Below are 23,149 nucleotides of genomic sequence, written 5' to 3'. Positions count from 1 at the left end.
TTTCTTAATTTATTATATTTCCTTTAATTATATTTATTAATTATATTTATTAAGTTTATATTTCTTAAATTCATGGAAACATATGTGCACAGTATTGCATATATTATTGCATAAATTACTAATCTGGACATTAATAACTCTCAGAATTTGAGGGAATTAAGAAATTTCACTTTACTCATCAGTTGGTAACATACCTGATTCAAGTATTCACACACTCACAAAAACTTCATATATGTATGTGTGTGTACATATATAGAGATATACATATATGTGTGCATGTGTGCATGTGGTGTGTGTGTGTGTGTAAAACCCAAGTCAGAATACCATTTTGTGCTATTTCTTAAGAAACTAAAGGATACATCAAGAATTAAAAAACCTGCAGCAGATTTCAATCACAGCTGTAAGAGTGAGGCAGAATCACTTGCAGAATTGCAGAAGACAGATGTTATATCCGTCACATCACCAAAGGATGAAATTGCTCTGCCCACAATATCTTAAGTGATTTCCCACTTTTCATAGTTTTATCAACTCATCCTTTGAAAATTAGAAAAACAGTACTATATGGCAATGCAAGGCTTTGTTATTTGGTAAATTGAATTTTTATGTTCATATAAAACAAATTCCAAGATGATAGGAAGTCAAGGCAATGAACAATTGTTGAAATGATGGATTGAGGATCATGTTTCTCAGGTTATGAAGTTCAGGAATATATGTAATTATTTTTGCTTCCAAGGGTTACTCTGTTCAACATTATGTTATGGCATACAACAGGGTCAGATTCAGATCTAAATTGCAAATCAGAATTTGCTGCCCTGCTGTTGACACTAGGGTTAATCATGTAAATCTAATACAGTTTTTAGTATTTCAGGAACTGCTGAAGTAAAGTCTCAAGTACATATTGATTTAAAATCCCAAGTTTCTTCTTCTTTTTTTTTTTAGGTTTCTGGGTATAGGTGTATTTTGATGTAACATTGATAAGAAATAGTTATAGAAAATACACAAGCCATATATTGCAAATCAAAGGGGTTCAAAAATAAAATTCTGGAATTAGATTAATGAATATTAACTTTGTTGTATATTATTCTTGATAGTGATTTTACCTTCTGGTAAAATTAAGAGTTAGGAGCTTAGAGTTCATTATATGAGAGTTTTAATATGTTCTTGTTTTGTATGATAGGAGAGAGACAGGAAGGGGAACAGAGAAAAATGTAGAGCTCAATAAAAATCAACAAAAAAATAAAATAAAAATCCCAACTTTCAAAAGCAATAATTTTTCCACTTCAAAATTAAAATACTGAATAAGTTTTGGAAACAGATTTGAAGACTGGGCATTCATCCATGTTGGTTAATCATAGAGTGGACTGTGCATGGGAACAGGCTGGGGAGGCAGGAGGCAGAATTCCTAAGAAAGAGTTCCATATATACATATGAGTATTTCAGAACCAAATTCAAATATTGTACAGAAAACCTCAGCATGGAAGTCAAATCAAGTATGTAAGCAACTGTATGTAATGTTTGCCCACATAGAATATGGCAAATAAACTGAGCTGGTAATGCTAAATATATATATGTGTGTGTGTGTGTGTGTGTGTGTGTGTACATATGGAGAGTTTTAAATAGACATATATTTACATATTTATATATTTAAATGCATGCCTATTTCCATCTAGATATGTAATATAAAAAATTCTTAATTTAAGAATAGGTTGGAAATAAGTTTAGAAATGAGACTATTTTTAGAAAGAAAAAATCAACTTGCTCAGAGTACAACATTTTTGCTTCCATACACAATCAGCACTCGACTTGCCTTTCTAAGCATAATGAAATCTCATGCAGCTGCCTGACATGCGTGACAGACATTTACATATCTCCATATTGCTGACTCTTTTCTAAGTTAATCTCATCTCACGTGAATTTTTCACCAGCTTCACTCTGATGTTGATAAAGGAGATGGTTCCATCAAATACATCTTGTCAGGTGAAGGGGCAAGTTCCATTTTCATTATTGATGAGAACACTGGGGATATTCATGCCACCAAGCGACTGGACCGGGAGGAGCAGGCCTATTATACACTCAGAGCCCAAGCATTGGACAGACTCACCAACAAGCCTGTGGAACCGGAATCTGAGTTTGTTATCAAAATTCAGGATATCAATGACAATGAACCCAAATTTCTGGATGGTCCATATACAGCAGGAGTTCCAGAAATGTCTCCTGTGGGTAAGTAAAATGCATGCTCTTTTGTAATAAATATCTGAAAAATATACTGGTCTGTGTGTAGTGATGCTCAGAATGAAAGGATATGGTGGCATACTAACAGCCAAGATTCATTCATTCAAATCCTTTTTATCTGCTTGGAAAATTAGGGATGTTTTATTTTGTTGTTTTATATTTTTACATTTTATATTAATGTTATAGTGTTCAATTCGATCAACTCTCTTTGTCTTTTCTTAAGAAATGGCTTGTGCATTTTCCTTTCTATCACATAATTATTTGTTTAAAAATATGATTACAATAATGTCTAACAAATTACTTTAAAAAAAAATCTCTCGCAGTATGATCTTCCAACTCTCTTCATTATCATTATCTTTTTCTGCTACTACTTCTTCTTCTTCTTCTTGATGTCTCTCTCTATTTAGTGGCAGATTGTTCTAGAGATTCCAAAAAGAAAAAAAACAAACAAGCAAAATAACAAACTAATAAACTCTTCGCTATTAGTTCAATTCCCTTTCTGATCTTACAAGGTTTCTGGTGGCTCCTCAGGGAGTACAGGGTTGCTGCTACATTGCCTATATTGAAATATCCAATGCCTAAACCCTTTGTAATCTCTTCACATGTAAATTAAATACTGAGTGGTTCTTCATAACAATAAAGCAATAGATAAAAAGAAAACAATAAAAAGCCTCCTCCTCTAATGTCTTTAAGCAATTGTCCATTACAAAAAAATATATGGAAATTATTCATTTTACTTAAAAATATATAAATTCTCTTTTATATCTCAGTGTTCAGAGTATTTCTCCAACATCATTTTCTTTAGCCAGTATGTAATTTATGTTTATAAGTTATTTTTAATAGGACTGTAAAATAGGACAGCAGGTAATCTTTGTTGGTTTTGTTTTAATGGAGGAAGCTCATATAAGATAGTATTGGTATTTAAAGCACATACCCATTTTAACCACCATGCTTTACCTTGTTCTATTCATTCAGTCCTTTGACTGATGCTTTTACAGCGGGGGTGGAATTGTACAGGTAAGTGTTCCATTTATGGCATCACAATTTAGAACCCAATCTTTATTAATTATATGGCTATAGCTGCTAGAGAGAATTATCAGGACATGTAGTCATTAGAGGTTCTAATCCAGGAGGCTGGAATTCTAACAATAATATATAGATATGCATTCTGTGACAAAGCCTATGTATTCCCTTATTCTTAATTCTGACCATGCCTTCAAAGTGCTTCTTGCAGGTGCTGTTCGACAAAAATAACAGTATTAATACAATGAAAAAAAGATTTTGTTGTTGGGTTTTAAGAAGCTAGAAATTTTCTCCCCAATTAGTAATATTTAATAAATAAATTTGAAATGTATTTGATTGACCTTCATACTTCTATTTACTAGTATTTGGAATATTTTTCATTGACTAATAAACTTGACATGGAATATGTTAATAATGTTTATGTAAAATTTTATTATTGAGATTACCTAATGCACCACTGTTTTGATTTGGATGATTTTACTCCAATATCAAGAAACATATACATACAAATTATTTTATTGATAGATTTGAATGTTTTAAAATGTTTCAGAAAATTATTTTCAAATACTTTTAAAACTTGTTGAATGCTTATTTAAACAACTTGATTAACAAAAAATTCAAACTTTAAACATTGAATATCAATAAAATCTAAAATTTAGTAACATGTCTTAAAGCTTACTAAAGTGTTTGCTTCTCACAAAATAGATATAATTGCATTGATTGATACAGTACATCACCCATAAGCATTCAGTGTCTAACATTATAGCACTCTTGTTTTTAATTTACACTAGGATATGTTTTATAAATGATAATAAGTCTGTAGAACAATTTCCAAATTGCTATAGAGCTTAGGAATGGATGGAAGTTTTTCATTCCATTCAGAGACTAGTAGTAAAGTTCAGTCTGTTAAGAGTTTGCTATGAAAGCAGAAGGCTCTGGGCTCAATACCAGGACCTATATTAGAAGCTGCGAATGCACACTTGTATTCGCAACACTGGCAGGTTGAGAAAGGGAGAGTCCTGGGTTTGCTCACTATTCAGTCTAATCTGCTCAGTGAGGTCCAATCAAAGAGAGACTGTCTCAATAATCAAGCTGGATGGTAATTTAGTAATGATGCACATGATTGGCCACTGCTTCGACAGTAATGCATCACCTACACACAGGTAAAAAGCCACCAATACACACATTCAATCTTCATGCTCATTTAGGAATATGTGTCTATATGCACCTATTCAATAATTTAAATGTGATAATGAACTAAACATTTATTTAACTTTTATATTTGCAAATCTGTAAAATGTAATTCTTAGGCTGATTTAGAAATACACACCATTCAATATTGGTTCTGCAAGGCATAGTCATTGAAGTTTACCAAAGAATAAACAAAAGTACAAGCAATTTTTATAACTTAACTTCATAATTTTTATTCAGCTATATGGGAGATAGAACTAATATGGTATATCATAATATGGAAATTGAATAAAATTCTGACAAATATATTAATGAAATAAGTATTAAGAAAAATTTATACAAAGCATAAAGATGTTAGTAGATTTAAAGTTCCATATATATGAATTATTATAACCAAACTAATAATCAAGCTTGTATTCCAAGTGCAGTGGAAAAACAGAACTTGGAATAAATGTTTTCCCTTTTACTGAACAAATTTTTCCACATAATATACTCTGATTACATTTTTTGCTCTCTAGGCCCTCCCAAATTTTTTTCCCACCTGGATCCACCACCTTTTTATCTCTTAGAAGAAAAAAAAACAAAAACAAAATAGGCACTGATATGAGTATAACAAAATATCATTAGGAATGATTTCATTGATTATTGCCCCCCTTTTTGACCAATTGTGCAGGTGGAATGTATGTTTTGAGTTAAGAAAAATAAAAAGGTAGTGAGGTAAAAGATTTGAAAGTAACGTGTTTTTTTTTTAAAGAGAAAGCAATCAGGCTTTCAGAGGATAATAATAAAATATAATAATATAAAACAAAAACTAACACATTGAAATTGAATGAAACAACCAGAAAGAAAACAGTCCAAAGCATGTAAATGTGTAACCACCTATATAATGTAGACACTTTGAGAGCAGTTTTCATACTGCAGAATGCTGTTTTTACAACACTATTATTTTTCTGCTTTGGAGAGTTTTGGTAAAAATTTTTAATTCAGTATTTTAAAATAAATAAATGTAAATAAACAAACAAAAAACTGAGAACACTTATCAAGGAAATAAAGTAATAAAGTAAACACTTAATATACAGTTAAGTGGAACACATACAGCAAAAGTATAGATTTCAGCTTCCCTCTCAGCTGAGTAATGAGCTGATATGGGCATTAGATTTTTTTTATGACACTGTCTAATGAATGGTCCTTGAGACTGAAAAACAGTACTCAGTGAAAATTTCATACCTGAGCATGATGGGTGAGACACCTAATATCCAATTTCATTTGGTTTTGAGATTTTTAATCTAATATTCATCATTCCATAGTGTCTTTGCCTACATACTCTCATAACACTTATTTTAAAAATTTTTATTAACATTTTTTTATTTGGTTTAACCAAAATATGTTTTAGATTGATATCTCATTTTCCTAGATGATGATAACTTAAAACTAATAAATAAATGTAGCATAGAATTTGTGACACTTTGTGAGTACTTTAAAGTCCTTATATTTGGGAAATTTAATCCAAAGTGGTTTTGGTTGTTACCTAGGGACTTCAGTGGTACAAGTGACAGCCACAGATGCTGATGATCCTACCTACGGCAATAGTGCTCGGGTGGTCTACAGTATTCTACAAGGACAGCCATACTTTTCAGTGGAACCAAAGACAGGTAAGAAAGAAAATTTGCACTTACTGTAGTTATCATTTATATTCTGACTTGAAAATATTACTTATTTTTTATTAACATAATAATATTGAGTAGTTTTTAATTTGTTGTTCTCAATATGCAAAAATTACTAAAAGTATCAGAGTAGGCAAGAGTTCCCCCTGTTTTATTCTGTTTACCTATATCCATGAAAACACAAAATATAATAATATTTACAATTACTTTAGATGAGACTCCTGACCTTATTACGATATTTTGATTACTTGCTTGCATATTTCATTTTTATTTTATTTAATCATTTCATGTAGAAAATTAGAGAATTCATAATTTAAAACAAGCAAACTTTTTCATGAAGTGCAATATGAAATGGGTATATTTCATACTTCCTGATGTCAATTCATAGGAAAATTTGAAGAAACTGTGAAATTTGTAAAATATTAAAATTAAAACAAAATAAGTTTTTTTCATCTTATAATAAATTCTTATAAGTTGTAAGGTTCTATTAATAGAACATTTCTATAGTTGGTGGCTTAGCAGTCTTTTTTTTTTTTTTTTTGTAAAAAATAATGTGGTTTGAATTGCCTGGGGATGGAGGCTCATACTTTTAATTGAAACAATTGGAGGGCAAAGGTAGCTAAATCTTTGTGAGTTCAAGGCCAACCTGGTCTACAAAGAAGGTTTCATAACAATCAGTGCTACACATAGACACCCTTTCTTGAAAAAAAAAAGCTTAGATAGAGTGATATATTTGAAGCATTATTTTTGCTACAGAATAATTATATAACAATGTTTTCTTTGTCATTGTGTGGACAGACTGGTTTGTCTCGATATTTTAAATGTACTCCTTTGAATATTTTGTACCCAATAAAATACAAAAAAATAAAAATAAAAATTTTCTTTTTAAGTTGCAGAATTTCTCAGGTGAATGTATTCCTAAAGATATTAGATTACAAAAATGACTCTCGTTGAATATTTTAAAAGCAACGACTATGTTGTTCATATTTTCCAAAGGAGCAATACTATTTCATTATTAAATCAGAGCAAGGGCAAATATTCTGGATGCTTTTTTTAAACAATAGTGGTTATGCATAAGAAGTAAGTAAAATCCTATTCAGTCATTAAAAGTTCAATACAATCTGTAATGTATGATTTGGCCCAATGTACATCAAGACAAAGATAAAGTTTGGAAAATACATGGAAATCAAATAGAGAATAAATTATTAAAATTGAGTGAATGTTGAAGTTGAATAAATAAAGTCATTTATCTTGTGAGATGTACCATATTAGTGAAAACCTTTAAGTATTTGGTTACAAATTATATACATTTGCATTATGTAACCTGGTCCAAACTGCAAATGGTAATACCAAAGGCTACATAGTTCACTCTCAATGCTTGTCTTATGACTTTTAGTCTTGTTGCAGATTGTGGAATTTTCCTCTGACCTATAGATCTGAAATTGCACTAATAAGTTACTTGGCCAGTTGTATGTGTCACAGGATTATATTGTTAGTCTAGAAGAAAGTAAACTTGATTTACATTTAAGGTATAATACATCTTGTTTGGTAGAAGTTGAAGACAATTATTTTTAATATTGTAATTATAGAAACTACTAGGGTATTTCCCTCTACAACCATTAGCTCATACATGCTTTGTGCATCTTGGTTTATTATAATATTCAAACTATTGTAGGAGGAGGGCCTGCTTATTCACAGCTGCCCCACACAGAAATTGTGTTTATTACAACACTGCTTGGCCCATTAGCTCTAACTTCTTATTGGCTAACTCATATTAATTTAACCCATTTCTATTAATCTGTATATCGCCATGGGGCTGTGGCTTGCCAGGTAAAATTTCCAATGTCAGTTTCCTGCAGCTCTGTGGCTTTTTCCTAACTTTGCCTCCTTTCTTCCAGAATGACATTTAGTTTTTTCTGCCTACCTAATCAACAGGCCCAGGCAATTTCTTTATTCATTAACCAATGAAAGCAACACATGGACAGGAGGACCTCCCACACCAAACTCTATTATAAAGGAAAAATAATTGGGGTAATTGGAAATTTTTAATCATTTGGGCCTGGAGAGTAGGAATCACATTTCAATGTCTTTTTTAGAGCAGTTAATACAGTTAGTGTGATGTTTATCTATGAGAAGAATAGTATTGTTTTCCATTTCTATAAGCTTAAGGATTTTGTAGAATAGAATAGAATTTTGACACAAAAGAAGTTGATAACATGCTATATAAAGATTATTAAAAATAGGTCCATGCAATCCTCTTACGTGTGCTGCTTAAAGTTTATTCATCCGATAAGAACGTAGCTAGGTTAGTATTTCAAACTACATGCTCTATTAGTGCAGTATATGTACCATGTATGTTCCAAGATGGCATTTATACTTTCTGCCATAGTTTCTCTTTCCACAAAACCAGAATGTGTGTGGTAACAAAATAAATATTGACAACTTCCTTAAAAGTGTGATCCATATTTGATTTTATTTGATATTACAGGACTGGATAAATAATTTGCAGTCTAAAACTAAAGTAGCCCCATTATTTGAAATTGTGAAGGAATTTAGCAGAAATTTAAAATAAGCAAACAGATAATCGCTCTTAACAAGTCTCAAATTAATGAAGCCATCTCTAAGAAAGAGATTCAAAGATGAAGCTCACTTGGCAATTGTTTTGTTTTGAATGTTTATGATTTTTTCTATATGCATATCTGTGCACTGTATTAGTGTGTGGTACAAACAGAGACACTATGATGCACTAGAACTGGAAGTATAGAGGATTGTGATCCATCATGCAAGTATTAAGAACAACTTCCAAGTCCTCTCTCCAGTTCCAGTTGATGAGTTCTTTCTTGAATACACTAGTTCTAATCACTTAATACTTGCCATAAATTATATGAGGACTTTCTTTAAAATAATTTTGTTAGAAATTTTATCATAACACCTGAATCATCTACCCCCATATGACGCCCATTACTCTACATCTCTGAAGTGATTTATATGGTGCTTTAGAGACAGGCTTTCTCAGTGTCCTAGACCCCCTTAAGTCATACAGGCTGGCTGGCCAGTTAATTCAAAGACCTGCTTGTTTTCCCAACCTCAATGCACACTACAATTTCTACTTCTTTCAGTTGGAGTCTTATAATCAAACTCAGGTGATAATGCTTTCAGGGCCACACTATTTCCATAGCTTTATGTTTGTTTATGTTATAAACACCACAGGAATTAGAAACTAATTTTGGCTCAAGAAGTACTGCAATATTGTCCAAGATAGAAGCTGGAATTGCCTTCTCCACAGCTACAAGGTCTTGCAACATGCCACAATTCATGAAAAGAACTCACGCAAGAACTACAGTGGGCAAAGACCCTCAAGATCCAACCCCCAGAGAGTAGCTTTCTTAAGCTGGATTCAAGCTTGTAAAGATTTAACAGCTTCCAGAACCAATATCAACAGACAGGGACAAAGTAATAGAGCACATGAGCCTTTAGGGCACGTTTTACTTTCAAATAATCACTTCAGAAAATATGAAGTTAAAATTTTTGGAGAAACACAGACTTCAGGAAAAGGTTAATATTTACGTATCAAGTATGTAGTAATTATATAACTATATTTCAAATTTCTTTTAGAAATTATTTATGTTCCCATGAATTTTTTAAGGGAAATGGCTAGCATTCTCATACAAAGTCATGCTTTTTTGTAATCACGGATTTCTGATGATGAGTGCTGATTAATATCAGTAAAAGATGTTTTGAATTTAAGCTTATTTTCTCTTTCGAAATTAATTCATTATCGCCATTGTATTAACTTCAATAAGAGATATTTGCTAGAAGCAGAAAGCTTTAAATGCTATAGTAATTCAATTTCTTTCTTTTTTTATTGATTTTTATTGAGTTCTACATTTTTCTCTGCTCCCCTCCCTTTCAACACTCCCCCAAAATCCTCATGCTCACAAATTGCTCAGGAGATCTTGTCTTTTTCTACTTCCCATGTGGATTACATCTATGTATGTATCTCTTAGTAATTCAGTTTCTAAATTTCTTAGAAATAAAACTTTCAAGATTGGAAAAATTTAAGACTGCTTTGTTAAAGACTTATTTCATAATGACCTTGTTTCAGAATTCTCCAAAGGTCATTGGTTTACCATAGCTTGAATTATTTCTGCAAATCTATGGATAACTCACAATATTAGACCCAATTGCTTCTATTATATAATTTAGTGTATTTATTTTCCTAAGACAGTGTAAGCCTCACATGTAAACACTCCTAAGAGTGCTCTGATCTTTCCCTCTTTGTTTGAATTCTTAATTTATTTCCTAATTAACACCTTACTCATTGCAGCTTCAGTTATTTGAAATTTACTTTGTTTTCACCACTTTCTATGTTTCATCACAAACGAGTTGCTGAGTTTATTCAGTTTAGAGAATGGAATCTTTCATAACAAAAGAATGTAAAGAAATATTAGGACTGAGTTTACAGGGGCCACCCTTGCTACCAAATCTGGATAGTTCTGGAGTATTTCTACTCCTCTTATGTAACGTAGCAGCTTACCACATTGTGGAAAAATACACAGTTAGGTCTTGTATAGTGTACTGACTGATTTTCTGTGTCAACTTGACACAAACTAGAATCATCTGAAAGGAAGAAACCTCAGTTGAGGAAATGTCTTGATGATATCGAGCTGTAAGGCATTTTCTCATTTAGTCATAACTGAGGGAGGGCACAGTCCATTGTGTGTGTTGCCATTGGTGTGCAGGTAGTCCTGGGTTCTATCATAAAATGAACTGAGTTGGCCAGGGGAAACAAGGCAAGAAACAATTCTCCTTTATGGCCACTGTATCAGTTCCTGCCTCCAGGATCCTGTCTTTTTTGAGTTCCTGTCCTGAGTTCCCTTAGTAATGAACAGCAGTGCTAAAGTGTAATCCAAATAAACCCTTCCCTCCCCAACTTGCTTTATGGCTACGATATTTTGTAACATCAATATAAATTTTAACTAAGAAAGCTAGAATAATTTTGTGCTAGAGATAATTTTTAGATGTGCACTGTTTCTAAATATCAGGCAATATAATAACCATCTATATAAAAAAGAAGCTTCTGTTGTTATTAAGTAATTTTAACATTTATATGGTATGTTGAGAGAGACTAAATCCGTAGAATGTGTATATATTCCATTTACAGTCATACACACTGTTCTTACTTATGGGTGTATATTCCCATAAAACTATTATCTTTGAAGTACTAAAAAGTGAACTGACAAGAAAATGAATTAAAAACAAAGAAAAGTAGAAAATGACATGATTTTTTTTAATTCAATATTTGTACATATATTCCTTGCTAATACTAGTAGCTTTCTTTCAAAGATGATCTATGCCTATTTTTTTAAAGGTTTGCATCAAGTGTCTTTAACTTCAAAGAATCTAAAGGAAACTGGTATGGCTAAAATTTAAGTTTAGGTTCTTAGAATTGTCAGAATGACTATATGAAATAAAGGTTGCAAAGATGAGAGGGGAAATATTAGAGGTTTCCCAAGGCAGTGAGCACAGATTCTTTGTCATTTCTTGTTAGAAGTCTTTTCAATAATCAAGCATCTGAGAAAGCTAGTGTCTCCACATTGAGATTCAAATGTTACAATAATCTACTCAAAGCATGATTTTAAATGTTGATTTAGTTGTAGAAATATGAATATCAATGAGTTGACCATTCACAGCATAAATATATCTGTGTTCCCTGATAACATGTGTTTTCCAAAAGTTAATTCAAAGCAGAGTGTGAAGAAAAATTGCATGCACTAAGCAGTTACTTACACTGTGACTTATTTCAGAAAAAAAATCTTTCCTGTTACACATGATCACACTACAAAATTAAACTTCCATGGTAAGAGGATATGTTCTAACAATATATCATAGTGTGTGACACATTTTAGAAAATCATCGGTGTTTTTCCTCAGACTATAGAATTGTTCAATGAAAGCAAAATATATTTTTGCCTTGTGTGTGTTAGGATCCTTTGTATTATAAATAAAAAATTCTTAGTTATCAGAAATATTTTACCAAGCATAAAGTTCAGATTTTATGTATTTGTTTAAAATAAGAAAACATAAAAAGCTGAAAAGAAAACCAAATACTTCTAAAGAGTTGATGATATATTTATAGTTTCACCTGTATATGACTTACAAATTATTGATTACTGAAAATTTTTTCAATTTCATAATGCTACCACAGATTATAGTGGTCAAGTTATATCTCACTACCTTTTGCCAACATTAAAGAAACAAAATTTAAATAACAATAAATGAAGTATTGCCAGATATTTGTATCTATTATTTTATTTCTGTGAAGTACCTAAGGCATTTGGAAATTGCCTCTACAACCTGTATTCCCTTGTAAGCTTTGTGATTATCTTAGAGTTGAGAAAACATTATTCATATGATCATTTATAAAGAGACAATTGCAGGTTTAAACATTATGTAGGTATTATTGATATCGAGACTTCTATACTAATGCTATTGTAATTCCTTAAAAATATAATGTCACTAGGTAAACCTAGGAAGTCAGAGCAATCAAAATTGCTCTCCTTTTTAATTGTGTTTGTGTGTGTGTATGTGTTATGCATTTCCTCCTGTATGTTAAAACATTTGTACTCACAGTGAGCATGTGTGTATTCACAAACATATGTGGAAGTTACAGGCTGACAGTGGAGTCTTCTTCAAACTCTATTTTATTTAAGAAAGAGTGTCTCTCTCTGATCATGGAGCATGCCAGCAATTGTGATGGTCATTTTGCCCCAGTGATCCACTGCTTCTGTTTCAGAAATGTAGGATCAGTGAAGGCTACCACACCTGCTGGACTTAACCATATGTTCTGGGCATCCAAACTAGTCTTCATGTTTGCAAAATAAGTGATTTATTGAAAAAAAAACTACATCTACCTCCCAGCATTTCTTTTTTTTAAATTTAAATAACTGTTTTTCATTTATTTTACATACAAACCATCCCCCCTTCAATTACCTCCCTATCTCTAATCTAACCTCTCTCCATCCTGTCATCCTTCCTCCATTCAGAAAGGAACAGGCTTCTTATGGGTTTGCATAAAGCATGGAACATCAAGTTGAGGCAGGTGCCAGGTAATATAACATGAAAAACAGGTTACCAAGCCAGCTAAGCTCCAAGCAGAGGATATCTTACTGAGAGTCGAAGCAGCACATATTCTTTATTCACTTTAAATATTTCTCTACCATACTATCTGCAGAGGTGATAGCAGACACACATTAATGTTGGAAGAAAAAAATAAGGATGAATTGAAATAAAACCTTGAAACTTTAAATAGAACATTGTTTTGTAAAACAATTCTTTTCTTAATTCAAATGAAATGTATTTATTAGCCAAATTCTCAAGATTTTTTTAGTCCCTTTCTTTTACTTTGCTTTGTTTTTCGAGACAGGGTTTTTCTGTGTAACAGATGTAGTTTTCCTGGAACTAGTCTTGTAGATCACACTGACCTTGACCTCACAGAGAACTACCTGCCTCTGCCTTCCAAGCCCAGAGATTAAAGGTGTGTGCTACCACCACCCAGTTTATTTTCAGTCTTTTTTTTTAAAAGACACACTAAACTTATTAGTGACAAATAAAAATAAGGAAATAGAAAAAAACACAACTACCTAAGTTCACAAATTCATAGCCTAAGAAAGTTTCTTTGTAAATAGCCATGCTGAGTGAGGCTCTTGCTTTTTTAACTACAGCATTAGAATTAACAAAAAACATGAAATATTAGTAAAATCATTGCAGTTCACAAAGAGTAATTTAGCATCAGACTCTTCACAAGGAAAACTGTTGAGTTTAAAACATTTTTTTTAATTTTATGGTAGTGTTTCAAAAAAATAATTAGTATATAGGTAGCAAACGGCCCTGAAAATGTTAGTTTGTGATACTATGAGGTACCTACTGTCCCATTATGCACAATGTATTTAGAAAAAGTGACTGATCTCAAAAACTAAAATTTCACCTGTGTGAGTAGGTGTTATTCAAAGGCATAGATGCAGATGTGTTGTGTATATGTGTGTATTAGTAGGTATGTTTTGAGAGACAGTGGAAGACATAAGCATAAATATGGTTATATAAGATACAGATACATTGAACTTGGAGTCTTTGTACTTGATAATAATTTTTGATAAATATTTTGAGTGGGATAACAAAAATATAATTTAATTACCATATCCTTAATTTTGTATGTTTTCATTTTTAGGAATAAGAATGCCACTTTGTTCATTTTTAAAGTGCCAGTTTATTTCACTATTTTTGTTCAGACATTTTAGCAGCTCTTGCTCCCATGATGGTCTTTTTGTCACTTGGTATTTTGGAAACAAAACTAAGACTGAACCTCCACTGAGAAGCAGAAGTTTTTGGGATGATGATGATTTCCAAGAGAGTAGTCTAGGTTATTCCTCAGCTTACAGTTATTGAGCACCTGATCATCTGTTCCCTACCTCTGACATGATAGAATTATAGACTTCCTGCACGAGAACTCGTGGTTCTGTTTAGATAGTAGGTTTCATTCTAAATCAAGCTCACTTATAATCACTGTGTAGCTGACTTGCCTAAGTATAGGCAAGATAGACAACTAAACTGGCCAATAGTTTCTCAGTCATGTTGAGGTATAAATGTTAAAGAAATGGAGCAGAAAAAAATGAGAAGAGTTAGACTCACAAACGGGAAAAATTTTCACGTCTTTCCTATGGATACATGATGTGGAAGTGAATGTATAAAGTATATATACACCGGTGATCTCTAATATACACCAAAACAAAAAAGCAAGCCACAAATCACCAAATCACAGCTGGGGAGCGACATGTTTCTCTTTTATTAATGTTTGTTGCTATTGTAATGCAGTGAATCATGGTGCTATTTACTGAGATTTGAAATCTTACAGGAGTCATCAAAACTGCCCTTCCAAACATGGATAGAGAGGCTAAAGACCAGTATTTGCTTGTCATTCAGGCAAAGGATATGGTTGGTCAAAATGGCGGACTATCTGGAACCACGTCAGTCACTGTGACCCTAACTGATGTCAATGATAACCCACCACGCTTTCCACGAAGTAAGTTATTCAATGAGATGACTAACTTTAAAAACGTCTTTACAGTCTTTATAATTTTTTTTCAAATATTAGATTTCTTATTTATCTTTCTCTCATATATTATATCCAAGCATACTTTTACCTCCCTCCTTCCGTTCCAGTCCCTCCTGTGTCACCTCCACTCTCTGCCAGATCTACTCCTCCTTTCTCCTGTAAAAAAGGGAAGCTCTTCCTAAGATACTAATCAAACACAGCATATGAAGTCACAATAAGACTAGGCACAAACCCACATATTGAGGCTGACTGAGGCAATCCAGTAGGCGGAAAACGCTCCCAAAAACAGACAGAAGACTCTTCTGATTTCTCCCAAATTTGTGTTTTATCAAGAGCCTAATTTAAACTTTGACTATGTAATAACAAGGTTAATATGGAGTGGTAAAACATATTCATATTTCTCTCTAGATACAATACAATCTGACTTGAATTTATGCATTGATTATGAATAAGTACTAATTGTAATTTGGAATTTATATTTATTGAAGTTTTCTTTTAGTTGGTACTATGTGTCTATAGTAGCTGTCAATTAGCAATGCTACCAATCTGTTCTATACAGAAAAGTTTTGCTTTGCCTGTAAGGATTTAAAATAGTAGTGGCTATTTTTAAATTAAGTTTGATTACAATTATTAACTTTTTAAGTGCATAAATTGGTGAGATTCATCTTACTCTAATCATGTGTTTGTTTTATGCTTTCAACAGGATCATATACACTGAACATTTTTTTACAGTTGTACTGTATTTCTTTCATGCATAATTAAATATATTAAAAGAATGCAAACAAAAGCATCAAAAATCCACAATCAGATGAGCTTCTGTCCTAAGTGGCTTTTGGCTAATCCAGAAATAAAAAGAAAAATAAAACTAAAATCCTGTGTCCCTAGGGTAGTTGTGTCCTCTTTATAAAACTGTTTTAGCCTATGCTTCTTATTTTCCAAGCTTTTGTAACATATGGAATTTCTTTAGAATATTAAAGAGAATTCTTTCTTTTTCTTTCTTTCCTTCATTCTTTTATAATTGTACATATATATGTATATATATTTGTGTACATATATATATATGTATATATATATATATATATATATATATATATATATATATATATATTGTGCTATGACATTATTCTTCATAATCATCAGCTCTTATTCTCTTCTCTCTTTCCTGGGACCTACTTCTTGCTAATGAGTTTACCAAATTTTGTTGGTTTGTTTGTGGCTCACTGCATTTACTTTCCTTTGCCTAAAAGAACATGGACAAATGGGGAGATCATAACTAGCAAAAAGTCATCTTGAACTTGGCTTCTTTAAGGAGGAGACTCCCTTTTTCCAGCCACACTTAACTAGCATTGGCTTAAAACTCAGCAATAAGAGGTCTGTCTGTGCAATGTCACTAAAATGTTTGTCCAGTAGAAGCACGGAACTCAATTCCATACCAAGAGAGAAAATTAAATCATATAAAACAACCATTGTGAGTTACTGTGCAAATACTTATCCTTTTTTTCTCAATTAAAAATAAATATTTAGATATTTTAATATTTGTTTTATTTTACAAGAAAGATGATGGTACTTTCAGAAAACCAAAAAAAAGCTTATTATTATTATTATTATTATTATTAAAAACCCCTTCCCTCCATGTCATTTATTGCTTACTATGGGAAGAAAGAAGGGGTTTTAGAAAAGAATGCTATTTATTATCATAGGTTCCTTGTATAATGACTGCTTTTCTCTAAAACTGGTGAAAGGATGATACCTCTTTCCTGACAGGGAGCCCAGGTTTTCCAGTGTTTCAGAACCTCTCTTGGATTCTAAAGTGAAGAAAACCAAATGCTTATAATATTGTTTGTCTTTCTCTACAAATTCATTACTACTGTACCCCTTCAATCTTTGAGTTTTGCAAAGAATACCTCTATGTGTTGGAGGAAGCCAGTGAAATTTTACAGATATATAGCAATCATTTTAAAAAACTGTTGTACTTAGTATTCAAAAATTGCAGTCCAAAATAACAGTGCTCCATTTCTTTTCTACATTCCACTTAAAGACAGTGTGCCCCTTTTATATTCCAAATTGAAAATGAATCATGGATTTACAACTAAAGGAATATGAAGCAAAGTTCAATGATTAGAAGAAAATATTCAAGGATCATATTCCTTACTTGCATCCCTACTTTCTTCCACACCTTCCCTCAAAATTCGCTTTTTATCTGGAAGGGGTAAAAATGATTAAGAAAGCAGAAAACAAAAGGTTATATTGGTCTTTTCTCTTTTTATTTTTTTCATAGCTTTTAAATAATGTTAATTATTCTTTTTCACAGTTATGTCCAAAATCAGGGCTATAGAACTCACAAATTCGCCTCTTCTCTCTAACAATATTAATGTTTTACAAGTAGACTTATACTGCCCATCCCACAGGTGCTTTTTCAGTTTTGTGGAAGTTTTCTTGTAAATGATATTAAATAAATACCAATGTTTACTTATTGGAAATATTACTCATGCCTTTTGAAATTTGCAACACAAACTGTTGTATTGTTTGGTATTATTGTGGTGATTATTGTATCTAAATGATAAATTATATTTAATAATTATACTTTGATTATTAGTTTAGTTTCATTACTATAGAAAACATATTTCTCATACATCTAGCCTGAGTTTCTTTAGGTAATCTGTTTCTTACTTGACATTGCTAAACCATCAATCTCAAATTTCTTCAGGCTTCATCAAACATCATTTATTTCATGTTGCCTTAGCTTTTCCATTTTGGGAAAATGAAACCATAATATATTATGAAAAAATGTCTGTAGTTTTTAGAAGAGGGTGATTAGAATGTTCTGTTCATTCTTTATTTTGACATTTCACAGGATCTTACCAGTACAATGTCCCAGAATCTTTGCCTGTGGCATCAGTTGTAGCCAGAATTAAAGCTATTGATGCAGATACAGGAGTTAATGCAGAAATGGAGTACAAAATAGTGGATGGTGATGGGTTGGAGATTTTCAAGATAACTGCTGACAAAGAAACACAGGAAGGAATCATTACAATACAAAAGGTAATGTTTCTATTGTTATTTTTATTCCATAAGGGTGATGTCATGAACTCTCAGACTACATGATCTGCTTTGATGCAAAGATGTTATACACACATTAAATGTCATACAGATACATTGCTATTTTAATTTATTTTTTAATTTATATTTAGGTTTCAAATTCTATGGGAATTTGAATGGCAGTTTTAATAGTTCCTGTTAATTCTATTCCACTGGGAAAAATATTAAAATGATCTAAAATCATGTGCCAATTAGACCACTTTCAAATGTGTGCATTTGAATACCCACAGAGGGAGGGAAATGTTCTTTTCTTGATTATTCCACTAATAGGACCTTAAATTCAACCCAATGTCATTTTATGAAAGACAACTACTAAATCCATCACATGTAAAAACAATATTCATATAATTTGAAGAAACAAAGTGATGAAGTCTTGCTGCATTAGTAATCACTTTTTTAAAAAACATACAATAATTTTGAATTGAGAAATTTATAGTAAAAGTCCATGGCAATATTTATTCAACTATAATCCATCTTTTACAGGAAATCACAGATAAAATAGCAGTATAACAGAAAATATTATTTCTTTACATTGGCATATTTAAATTACTCCCACCCATCATTATTTAAGTGTGGGTACTTTTAACCTTACCTCTTTTTGATGTTTTAAATGTTAAATTATGACATATGTTTGATTTTAGGCCCATGGGCAAAACATTTCTTCAATTATTTCCTGTGTTATTTGCTGTTTAAGCTAACATGTAACAATCTTTGTGCAAAGTTTTTAATAAGTAGTATAGGCCAACTATATGTGATGTTTTTCTTTGTCTAAAATACAAGGAATGCAGTAAAGTACAATCTGTGCTCAAGGATTTCAAAGAATTTACAAAAACAATATGGTAATATTTTAGAATTTGAGAACACATAGAAAACATTTTTATTCATTTCATGAATCTCTTATACATCTTAATATACATGTTATAAATAATTGAAATTATGTTAGGCATGGGATATTTAACTCAATACCAGAAAACTTAGAGGATATACACAATTTTTCATTCATTTTAAATTGCACTTTTATTAAGTATGTGTTTGTGATGACATGGAGTAACCACATCTAGGTGCATGTGAATGGGCCTGTGTTTGGTCCTTCCATGGTGATATGTGGCAATTAGAAGATAATGTTCAAGATTAGCTCTTTCCTTTTTTTATGTGGATTCAAACTCAGGTTCTAGGTTTGTTATTAGGAAATCTTACTATCCAAAACTCTTAATTTTTAAATATTAAATTATCTCCACTATTTTAGAAAAATATTAAAAATAATTAGAAAAACTAGGTAGAAACCATGTCATAGTAAAGAATTGAGTCAATGAAATGAGCTTTAAAGGAAAACACTGTTCTAATATTCAACAAATAAACTTCCATTATATGGGACTGTCTGTCGGTATGTGTCAGAACAATTTAGAGTTACTGAGTCACATATTCTTTCTGGATCTTTGCATAAATAACATTAGGGTATTGTTTATTCTATCTAAAATATGAGAACATTAATGTCTCACGATGGATGAAATGGTTATGTAACAAATTGTAGAAAATTTTTAAAAAGTGGCTTGATGATATTGTTTTACTATATTAAATTCTTTTTTATTTATATATTTGTTTTTCCATTCAAAAATTTACACTTCTTCCCCTCCTTCCATTTCCCTCCTGCTGCCTCACTCACCCTCCTCCCTCCACCTCCCTCCTTAAGAGAGAGCAGAGTGCCCTGCCCTGTGGGAAGTCTAAGGCCCTCTCCCCCATATAGAATCCCAAAAAGCATTACATGCAGTAGAAACAAGTCCCAGTGCCTTTAGCAATGGCTTCTCAGTCAGCCCCCATTGTCAGCCACATTCAGAGAGAGAGTCCAGTTTGATCACATGCTCGTTAAGACCCCATCCAGCTGGATTTGGTGAGATCCCATTAGAACAGGCACACTGTCTCAGTGGATGGACCAACCCCTAGCTGTCCTGACTTCCTTGCTTGTCTTCCTCCTTCTGCAATTCAACTGGACCTTGGGAACTCAGTCCTTTGCTCTGATGAGGGTCTCTGTCTCTATCTCCATCCATCGCCAGATGAAGATTCTATGGTGATAATCGAGATAATCGTCAGTGTGATAGTGAGGCAAGGCCAGTTCAGGCACCCTCTCCTCTGCTGCCCAAGGACCTAGCTGGGGACACCTAGGATCCCCTCTAGAGCCAAGTCTCTTGGAAACCCTAAAATGGCTCCTTTAATGTAGATATCTTCATCCCTGCTCATATATCCTCCCTTCCTTCATCTCCACTCTCCCAATCCTCCAAGATCTCTCCAGTCTTTCCTTTCCCCCTTCTCTCTGCCACTCTCTCCTTCCCCCATCCTCACCCCCACTCCTACCCCCACCCCCATGCTCCCAACTTTTGCCTGGCGATCTTGTTTGTTTCCAATTTCCAGGAAGATCTATATAAGTTTTTCTTTGGGTTCACCTTATAATTTAGTTTCTCTATGATAGCGAACTATGGGCTTAATGTCCTTTGTTTATGGCTAGAGTCCACTAATGAGTGAGGATATACCATATTCATATTTTTGGGTCTGGGTTATCTCGGTCAGGATAGTGTTTTCTATTTCCATCCATCTGCATGCAAAATTGAAGATGTCATTATTTTTTACCACTGATTAGTACTCTAATGTGTATATATTCCACACTTTCTTTATCCATTCTTCCATTGAGGGGCATCTAGGTTGTTTCCAGGTTCTGGCTATTATAAATAATGCTTCTATGAACATAGTTGAATAAAGCTTTTGTAGTATGATTGGGCATCTCTTGGTTATATTCCCAGGAGTGGTATTGGTGAATCGTGAGTTAGATTGCTTCCCAATTTCCTGAGACACTGCCACACTGATTTCCAAAGTGGTTGCACAAGTTGGCATTCCTACCAGCAATGGATGAGTGTTCTCCTTCCTCCACATCCTCTCCAGCATAGGCTATCATTGGTGTTTTTTATTTTAGCCATTCTGACAGGTGTAAGATGGTATCTCAAAGTTGTTTTGATTTGCATTTCCTTGATTGCTAAGGAGGTTGAACATGATCTTAAGTGTCTTTTGGCCATTTGAACTTCGTCTGATGAAAATTCTCTGTTCAGTTCAGTACCCCATTGCAGTAATGTGAGCGGCGGGGCTGTGTTCCCAGTACCCTGGCCACCCACATGGCTAGCTTATGCCTGAAATAACAACACACAAACTGTATTCATTTAATCACTGCTTGGCCCATATCTATCTAGCCTCTTCTAGGCTAATTCTCACATATTAATTTAGCCCATTTCTAATCATCTGTGTAGCGCCCCTAGGTATGCTTACCGGGAAGATTCTAGCCTATGTCCATCCTGGGTCGGAGCTTCATCGATTGCGTCTGCCTGGAAGCTGGGAGCATAGTGTCTCTCTGAGGCGTCTGCTCCCGAGAGGAGAGCTGTGGAGTCTGAGCTCACTTCCTCTTCCTCCCAGCGCTCTGTTCTGTTTACTCGACCTACCTATGTTCTAACCAATAAAATGGGCCAAGGCAGTTCCTTTATTAGCCAATGACCTTCCATCACCCCATTTTTTTATTTGGGTTAATTAGAATTTTAATTTCCAGTTTCTTGAGTTCTTTATATATTTTGGAGATCAGACCTTTGTCTGATGTAGGGTTGGTGAAGATCTTCTGCCATTCAGTAGGATGCCTTTTTATCTTAACAACAATGTCCCTTGTTTTACAGAAGCTTAAAAAGGAATCACATTATCTAAATTTTCCAAATCTTTTTAAAATTTTATGACAAATATATTTATATAGAATGAAATCTTATAATTGTCAAATAATTAATGCATCTTATGTGGAAAAAATCTGAAAAGAATATATGCATTTTATAGTCTACTCTATTTCTTAGAAAAGGAACTGATATAAATGTACAAATAACTCAGGAAAATTATTCTTTATGGGTTTTATCTTATTTTGGTTGTAGAGCACTAACATTTAATAAAAAGGTATCTTTCTCTGTCTAAAAAATTAAAATTTTATAATGTTAATTCCTTCTAAATTTTTTATTTCCTTCTAAAATTCCTTTTATTAATTCCTTCTGACACTAATAAATTCTTATTTATGTTAATGGACAAATATTGTGCATATGAATCTGAAAGATTTTCTTCATCTAGTTATTATTCAGTAATTTATCATTACAAATATCAATAAGATACTATATGCAAAGCAACCTAATTTTCATAGATTTGTATTTAGCTAAATATATGATTAAAGTCATTGATAACTAAAACGAAGTTTTATTTTCTCTTTCCATTCTTAATGTACGACTTATTGCTAGCTGGAGGGGTGGCAGTCTCCAGTCAGCACAGGGTATGCAAAAAAGTCCATAAATGTGGTAAATGCTTAGGAAAAATTATTATCTATCTGAGAGCTAAACCTTTTCTATCTGAGGGAAAAGTAAGGAAACAATTACCCTTTCTGATAGCAATTTTCTCTTTTACTTCATCTTAAAAATTGCTTTCTGAAAATCTCTTCTGCTTCTCTACATAGCTCTACCCAGCTGAGTCTGCTTAGCCTCTACATATCTAATTAGACTCCCTTCCTCCCAGTGTCTTCTTCATAGCTCTACAGAGACTGTCTCACAGCCAATCTCTAGAAATTATATGTTACATTTTCAGGTCCACACCCATTCTCATAAAATAAGACAAGTCACACAATATTTCTCACATTAGAGAGGTGACACTGGCTGACAGTATGTAACACTTAGCCTTGTAAGTAACGAATAGGGTTAGAGTTCTTAGGGTTTCCAGACAAAATACCAAGAGCTACTTGGCTGACTTTCAGCAGATATTATAAACTGAGGCTG

General features: G+C 32.7%; 1 protein-coding gene across 2 annotated transcripts in view; it reads left to right on the top strand.

Annotated features, from left to right (window-relative positions):
- Nucleotides 1–23,149, top strand: part of Cdh7 (cadherin 7) — a 188,287-nt gene that overhangs the window by 70,228 nt on the left and 94,910 nt on the right. For both annotated transcript variants that reach the window (XM_075987617.1, XM_075987619.1), the window contains exons 3-6: nt 1,926–2,220; nt 5,979–6,098; nt 15,021–15,188; nt 18,076–18,263. In XM_075987617.1, the coding sequence (XP_075843732.1) occupies nt 1,926–2,220; nt 5,979–6,098; nt 15,021–15,188; nt 18,076–18,263 (771 nt within the window). The remainder of the gene's footprint in view (nt 1–1,925; nt 2,221–5,978; nt 6,099–15,020; nt 15,189–18,075; nt 18,264–23,149) is intronic.

Source organism: Microtus pennsylvanicus, chromosome 10 (assembly GCF_037038515.1).
Source record: "Microtus pennsylvanicus isolate mMicPen1 chromosome 10, mMicPen1.hap1, whole genome shotgun sequence".
In the NCBI taxonomy this organism is placed as follows: Eukaryota; Metazoa; Chordata; class Mammalia; order Rodentia; family Cricetidae; genus Microtus; species Microtus pennsylvanicus.
This window is presented reverse-complemented; position numbering and strand designations above follow the sequence as displayed.